The 14,608-nt window shown below is 45.9% G+C and overlaps 1 protein-coding gene across 1 annotated transcript; it reads left to right on the top strand.

Moving 5' to 3' along the window:
* Positions 1-5,734: 5,734 nt before the first annotated feature.
* LOC117862702 (uncharacterized) lies at positions 5,735-8,515 on the top strand. The gene is made up of 5 exons (XM_034746201.2): positions 5,735-5,988; positions 6,086-6,181; positions 7,205-7,308; positions 7,402-7,538; positions 8,175-8,515. The coding sequence occupies exons 1-5, from the start codon at positions 5,929-5,931 to the stop codon at positions 8,255-8,257; spliced, it is 480 nt and encodes a 159-aa protein (XP_034602092.1). The 5' UTR covers positions 5,735-5,928; the 3' UTR covers positions 8,258-8,515.
* Positions 8,516-14,608: the final 6,093 nt, after the last annotated feature.

Below are 14,608 nucleotides of genomic sequence, written 5' to 3'. Positions count from 1 at the left end.
TAGCTCAGAGAAATCAAAGAAAGAAAAAGGAAAACTGAAGTTACTGTTCCTCGTCTGAAAATAGAATTTCAGAAAAACAGCCTCAGAGTCCATTTTGGAAATTGATTTCTGAAGAATTTTCCAAATAAGTGCATCAGGACAACTATACCATATTGAAGTATGAACTTTGGACTACAAGATTTGGGTGTTGTTGGCCAGGAACAGTGAAGGGAAGGAATTCAAATTCAAGCTCAAAGTCGGCATCTTGTCACTGCCAATGACATCACTGAAATCGGTTAAGTCTGAAAACAGCAGCATAGGGTCAACTTTGGACTCAAATTCAGAGCGATGTAGATCAAAAGGTGTGCATGTTCATGAGCAAAATGGAACCTTGGGATGTTGTAGAACACGTTTGGGAAGAAGTTGGACTGGAAGAAAAAGAATTGGGTCACTAAATTAATTCACCAAGTGAGATCGACGCCACTGTCAGTTAACTGACGAACTGAATTTTGGATTCAGTCGATTTCAGACAGACACGAGAAACACTTCCAAAATTCATCCGGTTTGATGTTTATCTCGGGGTAGAGCCAAAATAAAAGTTGGAGGGTTCGAGTTTATCTCCAACTTTTGTTAAGACGCTTGAGGACCCTTGGATGGAAGATCGACCGCAATTTAACTCTGAAGATTTCGGGCGCCAGAAGAAGGAAAGAGGGGCGATGACAGAGCAGCTGGACGTGTCGCCGCCGCCGTCGTCGGTCGCTTGCCAGCGCAGATAGCTAGGCCACCTCCTCACCACATAAGCCTATGGGTAGGCCACGGTGTCGCCCATGCGCACGGTGAACGCTTGAATAACTACCGCTCCCGCGCCGCCGTTTTCACCGCCGCTCTTTTTACCGCCGCCAGCGCCTCTTCTGTCAAGCACCGCCGCCGAGCAAAAATTCCACCGCCACGCCTCACCTCCCGTCGATTCCTCTCGCCCACTCCTCCACAGACACCCCAGCCAAGTTGTTGTCCAACATCCATGCCGGAGTAACCGTGCTCGCCATTGCTTCTGTCCGCCGTCGCCGCGCCGCCCGCTCACGGTGAGCCCTACCTTGCGCTGCTCCCATTCCTTCTTAAGTAGTCGTAGGCAAGCCCTTAGGGTCCTAGGATGGTGTAAAGGTAGTTGTTTGAGTAGGTTGTGCCGTCGTCGTGAGTAATCACGACCGGCCGAAGGTGTCGCCGCCCGCCGCCGTGGAGGGAATGGCTCCGGCCATCTCCCGATGAGCTGTTGCCGCGCACGGGTGCGTGAAGGTGTAGGGGTGCTGTCCTGACCTAGCATCGCCGCCGGTGGGGCGCCGGCCGGCGAGTCGCGCCGCCCCCTGTTATGCGCGCGTGTTTTGGCGGGAGGAGGAAGAAGCGTCTGGGCGCTCGGGCCCGCGCGGCAGTGAAAAGGGAGAGGGGGAGAAAGAGGCCGGGAAGGCGCGGCCGTTTGTTGGGCCGCGGCCTTGAAGCCCAGCGACGCGCGCGCGGTCGGCCGAAAAAGGAAAAAGGCCGGAGGCCCAATGGAAGCAGGCCGGCCTCGCGGAGGAAAGGAGAAAAAGGGAAGAGGGCCGTTGGGCCGGTGTCGGGCCGGAGAAGGGAAAAGAAAAAGAAAACGGCCCACGGGGCCCGTTAAGGGGAGATTAGGGCCGGCGGGTCACTGGAACAGTGTTTTGGTGGGTCCACGCCGTGGGGCCCAGTGCGCATGAGAGGGGGTAGAGTTAGGCTGAGTAAGAAAAGTTTTCCCAGGTGTTTTTCGGAAAAATCAGATTTCCTTTAGGTAAATAAACAATTTCAATCCGTTTTACACCATTTAAATCACAGAAATTTCTAGGAGTGTCCAAAATTAGTGAAACCAATTTTGTTAGACTTTTTTTATTTTCCTTTATGCATTAAATTTTTTACACCCTAGAAAAATAATAAAAATTCGGGTATTTATTTAATGCCTTCCTTTTAAGGTAATTAAATAAATACTTAATATTTATAAAATGTATAAAATATGAATAACATTTTATTAATCACAAATTATTCTTAACTCATAGGAAATTAGATTTTCAAGTTAGAAAATAATTATAACTTTTTCTAAAGATAAAAGAAAAAGCTATAAGGAGGGTTAAGTAAGAAAAATAAAATGGTGGGTTAATCTTTTTGGGTTTATGTGTGTTGGCTTGCAACTTTATCATGATAGGTTGTATAGTCCTTGTTGGCTTGCAACTTTATCATGAAGGAGAGTTGTATAGTCTTTTATTCAAAATTTTGCATTTCTAACCCTGCATGTATTATGCTATAGATCCCGAAGCACCAGAAGGAGAATATTTGGAATTTTCAGAAGGACCATCGGAGTTCGAAGAAGTTTTTGAGTTAGTCCCCTGTGAAGCCAACCCGTCAGAGAATACTAACTTTTTAAGCGAACAAGGCAAGCCCCGGTGCATTTATACCTATCTATTTTGGAGTCGTTATTTCATGTGTCTAATTATCGGTTATTTGCTATATGTATGCACTAAGTCTAGGAGTTGCTTGAAACCTATTCTTGTGTATAATCATACCTTGCTTTAAGGACATCTTTGCCACTTGTTCAAACCTTAGAAGATAACCCAAGTCTAGAAATGCTTAGTTGCTTAAATGCTTGGTTTACCAACCTTAAGGAAAAACTTTGAGTCATACATGTGATATATGGAAGATAACTTGGAAAGTTGAAAGCGGACAGAAACTAGAGGTGTAGTTCTGTCTGCCAGATTAATTTGGTTAAGGCCCGATTCGTTGTCTTAACCTTTGATCAAGTGATAAGCATCTGATCACTTACTGGGTATGGGACCAGTAAAGCCCAGTAGGTTAGTAAACTCTATGATCAGGAATACTTCGTACCCGCGCTTGACGTGCTGGAGATTGGCAGGGGTATAGCCTGAAACTCACATGGTGATCGGGCCAGACGTGGGGTCCCATGTGGGGGTGCATCCCTGGGTCCGGGTAGTCGTATTCCTAATCATTGACTTTGCTAATCGAGAGGTTGTTATGTACGACCTGGACAGTCGTATAAAGCTGGTGATCAGGGTACTCTCCTGCAGGATGTAACTAGATCCGGATCGCCGCAATTCTCGGTTATGAATGCACTTGATCATTGTTGAGCATCGTAGTATCAATTCATGCAACATATATACCTTTGATTGATATTTGATGTATGACTTAACATCTATGGTTGTTTTTACCTTCTGCCCATCATTTAGAATGGTTAGGTAATGACTTAACCCAAATAAAAGATAAAACTAAGGTATCACGTATAGTAAGCTTTTTCGGCAAAAGTTGCATCAAACCAGTACATCAAAAGCTATCATATACATTCCAAGAAAACTATTATATTGGTTAGTCGGGTAAGACTTGCTGAGTACCCCGTACTCAGGGTTTTCCCCTTGTGGCTATCTTTCAGAAGCTCCGCAGGAGTCTACAGAGGAGGAGACCCCGAAGCCCTAGGGTATTGACCTGAGTCTCACAATACCCTAGAGAAAAAGTTTTACCTGCACATCTTCTCCTGAACTGTTTATGTTTAAATCTTAGAACTCCGTCTAACACTGCACTGTTAAGCTTGTTTCAATCTATGTTCTGTAATAACTCGTAGCTTTTATATATGTAAAAATGTAATGTTTGTTGTTATTATCCCATCGCGGATACTATCCTGATGTATGGCTATGAGACACGTCGTGGATCCTTCGAGGAGTCCTAGGGACACTCGACGGACGACCGGACTTATGCTGTTTTAGGTGCGTTTCGGATAATTGTTGTTCCGACAGCGATTAGGCGCACTTAAACCAGCTTAAGTTGGGCGGTTCCGCCACACGAGCCGTCCCGAAGCCTCCTCTAGGCCCGCAGATCACAAGTAACCCCACCCCCAACCCCAAACCTGGAACCCGAACCCTAAGGCTCACCGGCGCCATTGCCAAAGCTGGGGGAGAACACCGGAGCGACCGTTCCAGCCAACTCATAGAAAAAATGATTGAGACAAACTTAAAAATCAAGCATTTAAGCTCTAGCAAATCTCATAATTTTATTATACAAGACACTGGTGCTGCTTGTGATGACACGACAGTTCCATTTAACATCTTGATAGAAATGCTGAAACTGAACTGCAAAGGTTACGCGTGGATTTCTCTGAACTCCAGAGAGAAGGGCCTGATTCTGAATTTACTGTCAGCTGCTGACCTGTTGTAGTATAGGACCCCGAGGATGATGAGATCAGACTCAAATGGAGACTTTTAAGATTGGGCATAATTTTCCGAACCCGAACTCCGAACCCGAATTACCCGAACCCGATATCCCCGATCACTATTTCGGGTACCAAGTTGAGAAACCCGAATTTAATTCGGGAAAATTCGGGTGTTCAACTCCGGTACCCGAATTCCCGATTTACCCAAACTATGCTAAACGTCATCGGATTATGCACTAGTAGATTGTAAATGTAGCGTTTATTAGTTCGATTCGTCGATTTGCTGTTGTTTGATGTGTATGTATGTGATATGTTGAAATGTATGTTTTCATCTCATGCATTATCGAAGTTGTGACCATGGCACTGTGGCAGTTGGGGAACAAACGTATGCAATTTATTGGGTAATTTGAAAAAATCTTAGACGCTTTTCGGCTGGTGCATGGCGGCTGCTGCTGCCGCTGCTTGCTGGTGCGTGCTGCTGCTGCTACTTGCTCTCTCTCGAGAGACAGCACCCAGCTGCAAAGCAGCCAACAGCGCCCTGAACCCAAATCCGATTTATTCAGCTACTCGAAAATTCGGATATTCTGTATTTTAGGTGAAGTTTATGTAGCTATTTTACAAATACCCGAATTACCCGAATGCCAATACTTTAGCCACCGTCTGGTACCGTGTAACCGACGTTGAAGCAAACTTTTTGGGATTCGGAGAAAAACACTTGTTACGAAGAGAGACTGAGAATCGACACGCTTGGACCTGGGGTTCAGAGCTGCACAGTGAGAAGAATCCGAGCAGCGTAGGAATGCGTAATTCGAAATTCACATCCAATGGATTCAGATTTCTAATTCAGATTTTTTTTAGCATTTGGAAACAGAGCGTAGCTGTCGGCCTTTCTATTTTCTTACTGAACCTGGGGTCTTTTCTCTGTCCTAAATCACCTTTGTGTCAGTATATTTTGTACCTAGATGGGATTTGATATGACAAGTTTGGAATTTAATTCTGAAAAATTATGGATACCACTATCTTCTAAGTTCATATAAGATGTTGTAAGACTATGCAAACTTATTTTTTCTGAGTAAAATGCGCGTTATAGCATAGCCGTATAGGCAGGACCCGTTTGGTTACTTTTGCTTATTTTTAGCACGTGTCAAATTGAATGTTTAGATACTAATTAGGAGTATTAAACGTAGACTATTTACAAAACTCATTACATAAGTGGAGGCTAAACGGCGAGACGAATCTATTAAGCCTAATTAATCCATCATTAGCAAATTTTTACTGTAGCAACACATTGTCAAAATCATGGACTAATTAGGCTTAATAGATTCATCTCGCCGTTTAGCCGCCACTTATATAATGAGTTTTGTAAATAATCTACGTTTAATACTTCTAATTAGTATCTAAACACGGATGCTAAAAATAAGCAAAAGGATCAAACCAGACCTTTGTCAAACGTGTGGACTAGGAAGTCAATCTGGCAAACTTTGTCAAACCTGACTTACCAAAAACAGCAGCCCAAGCTTCTTTACGGCCCACGCATTCCACTCCTGCACAACCCCGGCCCAATAATGCTCTCAGCAGTCAGCCCCAGCTCCCCCGCGCCGCCACTCGCTCTTCCTTCTCCGTCCCTCGCCGGCCGCCGCATCCCTCACCGGCCGCCGCAGCGCGCCATAATCCTGCCCTCCTGATCCGCCACCCCAACCCGCGTGGGAGAAGAGGAGGCTCCAAGGAAGATGGGGTGGAAGGCGGCGGAGAAGCTCATCAGACACTGGAAGATCCTCCGCGGCGACAACGTAATCTCTCGTTCTCCAGCCCATCCCCCGTTACTCTTGCTAGTCCTACTTTCTTCTCATTGCAAGATCTCCCATTCTCCCTTTTTTTCACTGCCAGGTGATGATCATCAGAGGCAAGGACAAGGGGGAAACCGGGCTCATCAAGCGGGTCATTCGATCGCAGAATCGTGTTATCGTCGAGGGCAAGAACTTGGTAATTTGCTGTTGTATGTCAGTTGTTTAGTCTGAGTGTGGAATCAATGTAGCAGATAATAGTTTGTGGTTACATAGGATTGATACTAGTTGTTTAATTGGCAGTTTAATTTGTTGCCGGGCTTTATCGATTCAATCAAACCTACCCCGCCTCAGTGGCATCGTGCTCTAGGTGTTCGTTGAAATTCCCAGACCTGTGGCTCGTTATAAAATGCTCTAGTTTTTCGGAGTTCAGAGTAGTGTTGCCACTGCACATGCACTCACGGTTTTAATCTTGTGTTGTAAGTGAGGACATAATGCTCAACCTTCATCCCCATTACCCTGCTTTGAGGCTGATCAGATGAGTTTGACTTGTGAATACTGAATGGTAGATGTAGCCCTCCCCCAAAAGAGTACCACATGTCCATCATGACACAAGATAGCAGAATAGGAAGAGATCACATATTAATTGTACGAACTGAATAGATGTGCGCATCCTGTATGTATTGATGGATGTTGACCTTCAGTTTTACAAATTGGTTAGAGGTCAAACATTGCAGTGCCACTCAGGCCCACCAATATCGATTTTTCACATAGTTTGTTTGATTGTGGAGCATACTAAAAGTATAATTTCTTGCTGTGTGACTAACCATTATTATGTTGTACATACTGCAGTGTCCTTTTACATGCTTTACTGATTTTATTTGCGGCATGCCTGCCAACCATTTCAGCTGTTGCATACTGACATAAGACACATGACCAATAGATCCTCAATAACTCAATTAGCTATAAAGTGGTAGCCATTTGGTTTGTGTTGTGGAATCAGCTGTGTTGAATACCAAACAAGAACGACGAAACTGTACTTTTGTCACCTTTCTGATGTGATTACATATTTACTAGGAATATGTTGCATATTTGCTTGTTTATCCTGGGTGCTGTTAACTGCAACCAGCAAAAGGAAAACATTGTTTTCATGATCTTGTTCTTTGTCTTGCCCTCTTGCACACCAGGAATTCCGTATATAATTGGGCTATCATCATTTCAGGTTAAGAAGCACATTAAGCAAGGGGAAGGGCACACAGGTGGTATTTTCTCCATTGAAGCCCCACTTCATGTTTCAAATGTCCAAGTAGTTGATCCTGTCACTGGGTGTGTAATATGATACTTGATCATGTTTTACTACCTATAGAGATTTTGCTTTTACATTTATAAAATCATTTGTCAACACAACTTTTACCGCAGGAAACCATGTAAGGTTGGATATAAGTATTTGGAAGATGGGACCAAAGTCAGGTTCGCTAGAGGGATGAATGCATCTGGTGCTGCGATCCCCCGGCCCGAAATTCTGAAGGAGAGAAGAAAACCGAGACCTACATCACGTATGTCTCATAAAAAACTTTATTTTATGCTAACTAATGGTGACTCACATCATGCATGAATAAACGCATTTTATATGCTTATTATATAGTGCTTTTCAAGGCACATTAATTCCTTTAAAAAGGTGTAACTAAACTAAATGGAACTTGTGCTGCAAAATTAAAGCAAACATAAGCTAGCTATATTTGGTGTTTCCTTTATTTACCGCTCCTGATGCTCAGATTTTCTTTTCCAGCATTGGAATGCTATAGATTTTTGTGTATGTCAGACAACTGATTCCCCATTGTCACCCTACTGCAGTTGCTTGTGTGAATCCGCGAATGATATTAGTGAAGACAATATACATTTTGGGTCCCATGTGCAGGCATGAGAATAGTAGTTCAACAAAGAATGGATTGAAAAGGCGTTGATGTTCTGTTTTGAGCAATAGTAATGGATAAGCTCCACAGGATGATATAGATTGCAATTTAATTACACATTTGACCATATACTCTTTTTCCTTTTTTTTTCTCTATGGTTTATTTTCTTGTTGCATGAAAGCAAATGCATTATGTTCCTGTTTGAGCACTGCTGGCATGTCCATTTTGTGAGTGGATGCATTCTGTTCTTTGTCTGACTGTTTTCTTCCAATCACACAGCTGGCCCAAAGGATACACCAATTGAGCTTGTGCTGGAGAAGACCTACGATGAGAAAGCTGGGGTTGGTATGCCTGATCTATAGATGCCGTGGTGGTTGTGCTGAGTTTCGTATTTGTCAGGTCCTAGTTAAGGTGTTAGGGGTTCGATTACTGTTACAGTTGTACTGTGCTTCCCTATAATAATCATGTATTAAAAATCGAAAGAGTCATTATGGGCATGAATGTTGTCTTTCTTTTGTCCGAGTATTTGGTTCTGCAGAAATGCATTCTTGGATGAGAAATGGCAAAGATCTGTATCTTCTTAATGATATATCCAGTGATGAAAAGAGATGGATTTTGAACTGGCTCTTGGTGAATGCTGTTATATCGTATGGGTGCTTTTGGTACCATCTGTTGTCTCAAAATGCTGTGCTTTTAGGGTTCTTGATGAGGTGGTTCTGGTGATTTTACCCTTCAACGCTTTTGCAGCTTTTACTTGTCAGCATATGCATGAGACGTTGATGCCATATGTTGTCTCAAAATGCATGAGATATCCATTGATGAACAGAGATGGAAAGTGAACTTGGAAAGACATGGATCCATTTAAACAATTTGGAACTATAGCTTGTCAGCACTTATAAAAATGCATCAAACAACAAGCAGCACTTGTACTAGTTTACAGTGTTGGTCTGTGTGCTTTCTGAAATCTGAACCATATATTGTCTCATTATTATGCGGCACTTTAAGGGTGCTTCGTGTAGTGTTCTTGGAGGTTTTGCAGGTTTTTCTTGTCATGGTAAATAACACTAATGAACACAGATTGGACAACTTGGCAAGACCTTGATCCGCAGAAACAAATTTCGAATCATAGCTTGCAAAACATAAGAACAGCAAGCAGCTCTTGTACTACCACAAGACTGCCCAAATTGAATTAAACACACAACGTTGTCACATTCGGAAAGGATAACATTAGTTCCATCCGCAGAAAGATTTACAAGTGTTGCCATTCTATTCCTGATCTGGAATCTGTAACTGTGTGGAGCGAGCTCTTCCGCTGCTGCTACTGCTCTTGCATGTCTAAGCAAGAAAAGTCTTCTTATGAAACCTGGATCGCTTCCTGGGGCACCTTGAAAGACTCATCGATGTCGACAGGAAGTCAGGAAGCGACTTGAGGCACTCGTCCAAGGCAGCATCTGGAAGCGACATGAGGTAATCGATGCTGAAACCTTCATGAAGCGCAGCAGGGGACTCCGTGGACGCCGGATCAGGCGCGCCGTCAGCCATCATTGCGCTCTCAGAGTTGGCAGCCGCTTGCTCCGCTTCGGCTGTCGGCACGTTGTCTTCATCTTCAAAGAGCCTGACCAACTCGGCGAAGTTGCCATCTTCTTCTAGTGCTTTGCAAAAGGACTCCCATCGATGTCGAAATCTTGTGCCGGATCAGGCGCTGCGACACTTTCCTTCTCTGCTTCGTCTCTCAGTTCGGCAGCTTCAAACGGATCGCGCATGCTCTGCTTCGTCTGCACGGGCGGCTGAGGCCGGTACTGGTGCGCCGGTGTTTGCACTGGCATGTGGTAGGCACGTAACATTGGGGGAAGGGGAATCGGCGGCGGCATCTGCGCAAGTGGACACGGTGGTGCGATTGCTGGCGAGTGACTCGGCGGCGCTGCAAAGGTCGGAAATGGCGGCAGAGGCTGAGCTGAAGCGGTGGTGTGAAGCACGTATGACCGCGGTGGCGCGAAGTATGCCGTGCAACCGGCCAGCTGAACGACCGGAGGGGTCGGGGCGGCGGCACCCCGCATCCGCTTGGGTCACGGCGGCTCGGAAACCTGCGGCGGCGCCGGCCTCTTGGGCGCCGCCTGCGTCATGACGACGGCGGGCAGCGGCGCAGGCTGCGCGAAGAACGCCGCAGATTCTTGGCGCGCGGCGGAGTTCTTAGCAGCCTTGGGGGACACGTAGATCTTGCAGAGCACGAACTGTGTCGACGGCGGCAGGCTCCTCCGAGCAGCACGTGGAGAACTCGTCCATGAGCCAGTCCGTGAAAACGCCGCACTTCTTGTACCGGAACTTCTTGATCTCGCCGACGACCTCGGCCTGATCCGCGCCGCCCTTGACGGCCTTGGTGCTCTGCAGGTTCCAGGAGCCGGGCCCGGCGACGCGCGCGCCCTTCTTGCGGGAGGTGATGAAGTAGCGGTCTCCCGTCTTGGGCAGCGGCCGGAACTGGGCGGCGAGGTCGCCGGGCTCGCAGGCGTCGACGTCGGCGTGGTGCACGACGGGGCGGACGGCGTCGTGCAGCGGCGCGCTGCGGGACGGGAGTGGTCGAGTGGAGGTCGGATTCCCGCCGGCGCCAGCTGTGTGTCCGACTTTGAATTTCCGGTTTTGGTTTCCAAAGTTTCCTCCCGAAAAATCGCCAGATGTGTGCCCACTTTGAATTTCCGGTTTTGCTTTCCCGTTTTCGAGTCGGATTCCCTCGCCGGGCTTGCCTCTGTGTCGATGCATACCCTTAGCATCTGAAGAATCATGCGTTAATTCACAGCTTCTCTGTTCATGGCCAATGCAGAAAACGCTAACTATTGAGAACAAATTGTCGTGTTACGTTCAGTTAAAGCAAACTAGCACCTCCGTAAATTGTCTCTGTAGTTTCTTTTTGTAAATAAAAATAAAAACTCTGCAGTTGCCTGAAAAGTTCAATAGAATGAACAAGAGCTACTTATGTTAGGTTCAGTGGAAAGAAACTGACACCTTGTGCAATTTTTGTTCGAACAAGTTATGGATTAGGATTAGCTGTACAGGTAAACGGATTTCTTGTTTCGACAGCAATAACTTTTCTGCATTATTTAACTTTGTTACTTCAAATCTGTTGATAATTTTGTTCCTAACCCATCGTCTTTCAGTATTCAGTACCTTTTGAAGTGAAACTCTGCAACAATTGTGTCTGACAGAGTTTCCTAACAACTGGGCCTAACAATTGATGGATTAGACATTCAGCACTACATTATCAACATTACTTAACTTGATTCTACGAAATCTCTTGATAAATTTGCTGCCAGCTAGTCATTCCTTCCACTTCTTAGAGTCCCCGTGAACTGAAACTCTGCACTTTTGACGCGTGTGAAACCGAAACTCTGAACTTGTGTACGGTGATGAATGGCATTGCTGCAGCTCGCGCTCCGAACACGCCGGTGGACTGAGCGACGCGGATGACAGCCCGTGGCCAAGCCTACCTCCAGACGACATGAGCATCGTACACGGCAACATGGCGGCCAGCACCGTCCTCCTCGACGAGCTTACAGTTCAGAAATGAAATGAACCATCCTACTTCTAGCCGTCAAAATGAGCTTACAGTTCATCCCAACGTTTGAAGCATTTCATCAACGCATGAATCTTTCCGCTGTTACCCTTCAAAATGAGCTTTCAGTTCATTCCCACTTTAGCAGCATTTTGATCAACACATGCAGTCTCTGGGCAGCCTCGTCGCATTAGAAGCAATGGCATCGGTCGCAAGACAACAGCAGTCTACATTGCCTACGCTGGAATGCTGGGTCGGAGTAGTTCATCTGGGTGGCAACTGGCAAACATCACCGTCCTCATCTCGCTGCCAGTCTCGTGCCCGGTGACCAAGGACTCTCCGATCGCTGTTGGTGGGCTGTTCACCATCATTCTGTCACAAATCTGAGAGGATAACTGGGTCGGAGTTCTTCTAGTGTGATTGCAGTGTGGAATGCCATGGGATGCTTAGGTGGTTTCAGACTTTCAGTTCGTCGAAATTACTGCTATTAGTTACGGGATGAGAATTGAGATGTTAGTGAGTGCTAATAATGTAACACTAATGGTGCCTGATTTGAATCACAACAGCAAATTCTCAGTCGATGATACATCTATACTCCTAAAAAGAGTGGCCTGTGAGCCTGTGATATCGGGGAGTGGATGGCTGCAACCCTGCATCTGTGTGCGATTGGTTGCCTGGAGGAGTCTAACCTGGCTCCCTAGAGCCAGATCCATTGCAAGCATGGTGTTTGGTTTCCTGCTCGCACGAGCTAGTCTCTTCCGAGAAGCTATTTGGTTGCTCGTACGAGGATGAGTTGCATGAGATGAAAATATATAAATAATCATCGTAATGACATTTATTACGAGGAAACTATTATCTTATAGCTCTTAGTTTATCTTATTACTCATTAATTTTAATCAAAATATGTTAATATCATTTAATATGTGCTAATAATGTATTAATAATGTCATTAGATGGCTAATTACCTACACCACGCGAGCCTAGCCCGGCAGATACGGTCGAATTGCTCGCACCGGCAGAGCCTGGCTACGGAGGGAATCTTGCACGCGCGGAGCCTGACCAAGGCAAACCAAACAAACAGTGAATCTCGCACGCGGGGAGTCGCACCCTTTTAAATCAATGCTAGACGTGTATGCTGCCTTTCTTTTTTTAAGAAAAAAAAGAAACCCCGTTTCTTCTTCAGAAATGCATTCTTAAATATTGTCAAAGCTTATATCTTCATCTCAGATATCAGTTTTACGAGAACAAGTGAAAAAACTGAAAGTGACCCTGTTGGGTTTTGTGCATGTTATTTTACCGTGTAACGCATCTCACGAAGGTTCCTTGGTTGTGAAATTTTAGCTAGAGATGGGACTTGAGCCGTGCTATTTGTGGGCCATCCGAAGTATGATATTTTGGCACAGCCCAAAGCACGGCACGGTACGATAAATTTTAGGTTGTACCGGCACGGCACGAACGTGAGGGCCGTGCCGTGCCTAGGATCTTGGCACGACCGGTGGCATGACACGAACGCGAGGGTCGTGCCGTGCTTAGGATCTCGGCACGACCGGTGGCACGGCATGGCACATATTTTGGACCGTGCTTGGACCGGCATGGCACATATTTTGGACCGTGCTTGGACCGGCACGGCACGGAAATAGTCCATTAGCGCATTTATAGACTATATCGTTCTAATAGCTACTTCCATGAAGAAAATCACAAGATCTACCTTAAATGATAACGATTGTTCATGACATAATGCATTCTCGTATGGCCACATACAGTCATAACATTCACCTACATCATCTATATAATAATGTTTGTTTCCTCTATTAATTTTAGAATTTTTTTCCTACATATGAGAGCAAAGTATGTGCAAGCAAAATGAGCACCAATAAAAGACAAGCACATATATCGCGAGGGCCATGCTTAAACTGGCACAGCAAGAAGTCGTGCCGGCATGCCACAGGCCGTGCTTGAGTCTAATAAAAGACTTGTCATGCCATGCTGGCACGGCACAATGTGCCTAACCTGCCTAGAAGTTCAGCCACGAGGCACGAGAGGGCTGGGCAGGGCTAGCACGGTGCGGCCAAGTCCCAGCTTTAGCCACAGCCCACGGTAATCAAGCACATTGAATGGGGGTAAAAAATTAGAAAAATCAGGAGACAACGGGGCAACAAAAACTAAATTGGCGGCCATTATACTACATCAAGACTGTTGAGACTGACAGTGATAATGTCATGGCATACATTAGGTCTTGGACAGGAGGATTATTCTTATTCCCTACAAACTCATCAACATTTACATTTACATTCAGGATGGCATATAAAATTCCATCCACATCAAAATTTTACATATGCTGCGATCCTACATTCCTACCACGAGATGTGATCGGGAAGCCTTCTTCTGTGTGGAGCTCTTCCGCAGCTGCTACTGCTTCTTCATGTCCAGGCAAGCTCGTCAACAGCCATTGTTGAACTCGATCGTCGTAACTCGTAAGACGTCGTCCAGTATCTTGTGGAACAAGTCCAAGTCATCTTGAAGCGCCGATTTGGATCCCTTGGACGCCGGATCAGGTGCTGCAATTGCATCCGGGATCTCTTCCTCCTCAAACAACGAGGAAAAGTTTACAAATTCTGCAATCCTTCTTCTGGATGGAGCTCTTCTGCAGCTGCTACTGCTCTTGCTGTTGTCAGTCACCAAGTCTTCCTAATCCAGTTGCAACCTGGATCTCTTCCTAACCCATGCCATACTCCCAGGAAAAGCTTTCGTTCTCGAAAGAGCATGCAAAGTGGTCCAGCTCGCATGCCCGTATGTCGTCCTGTACTGACTTGCAAAACTCGTCGATGTCGAAATCTTGTGCCGCCGCAGGCGACTCCTCCATGGACGATGGATCGGGCGCGTCTTCAGCCATCGTTGAGCCCTCAGAGTTGGCAGCTGCTTCCTCCTCCGCTTCGGCTGTCAGCACGTTGTCTTCATCCTCAAAGAGCCTTACCAAGTCGCCATTTCCTTCTAGTGACCTGCAAAACTCGTCCATGTCGAAATCTTGTGCCGGACCAGGCGCTGCGACACTTTCCTTCTCTGCTTCGTCTCTCAGTTCGGCAGCTTCAAACGGATCGCCCGTGCTCTGCTTCGTCTGATCCATCTCGTCCTCACTCACCGTCGAGCCCTCGGCTGTTGGCACGGCGTC

Source organism: Setaria viridis, chromosome 7 (assembly GCF_005286985.2).
Source record: "Setaria viridis chromosome 7, Setaria_viridis_v4.0, whole genome shotgun sequence".
Lineage (NCBI taxonomy): Eukaryota > Viridiplantae > Streptophyta > Magnoliopsida > Poales > Poaceae > Setaria > Setaria viridis.
This window is presented reverse-complemented; position numbering and strand designations above follow the sequence as displayed.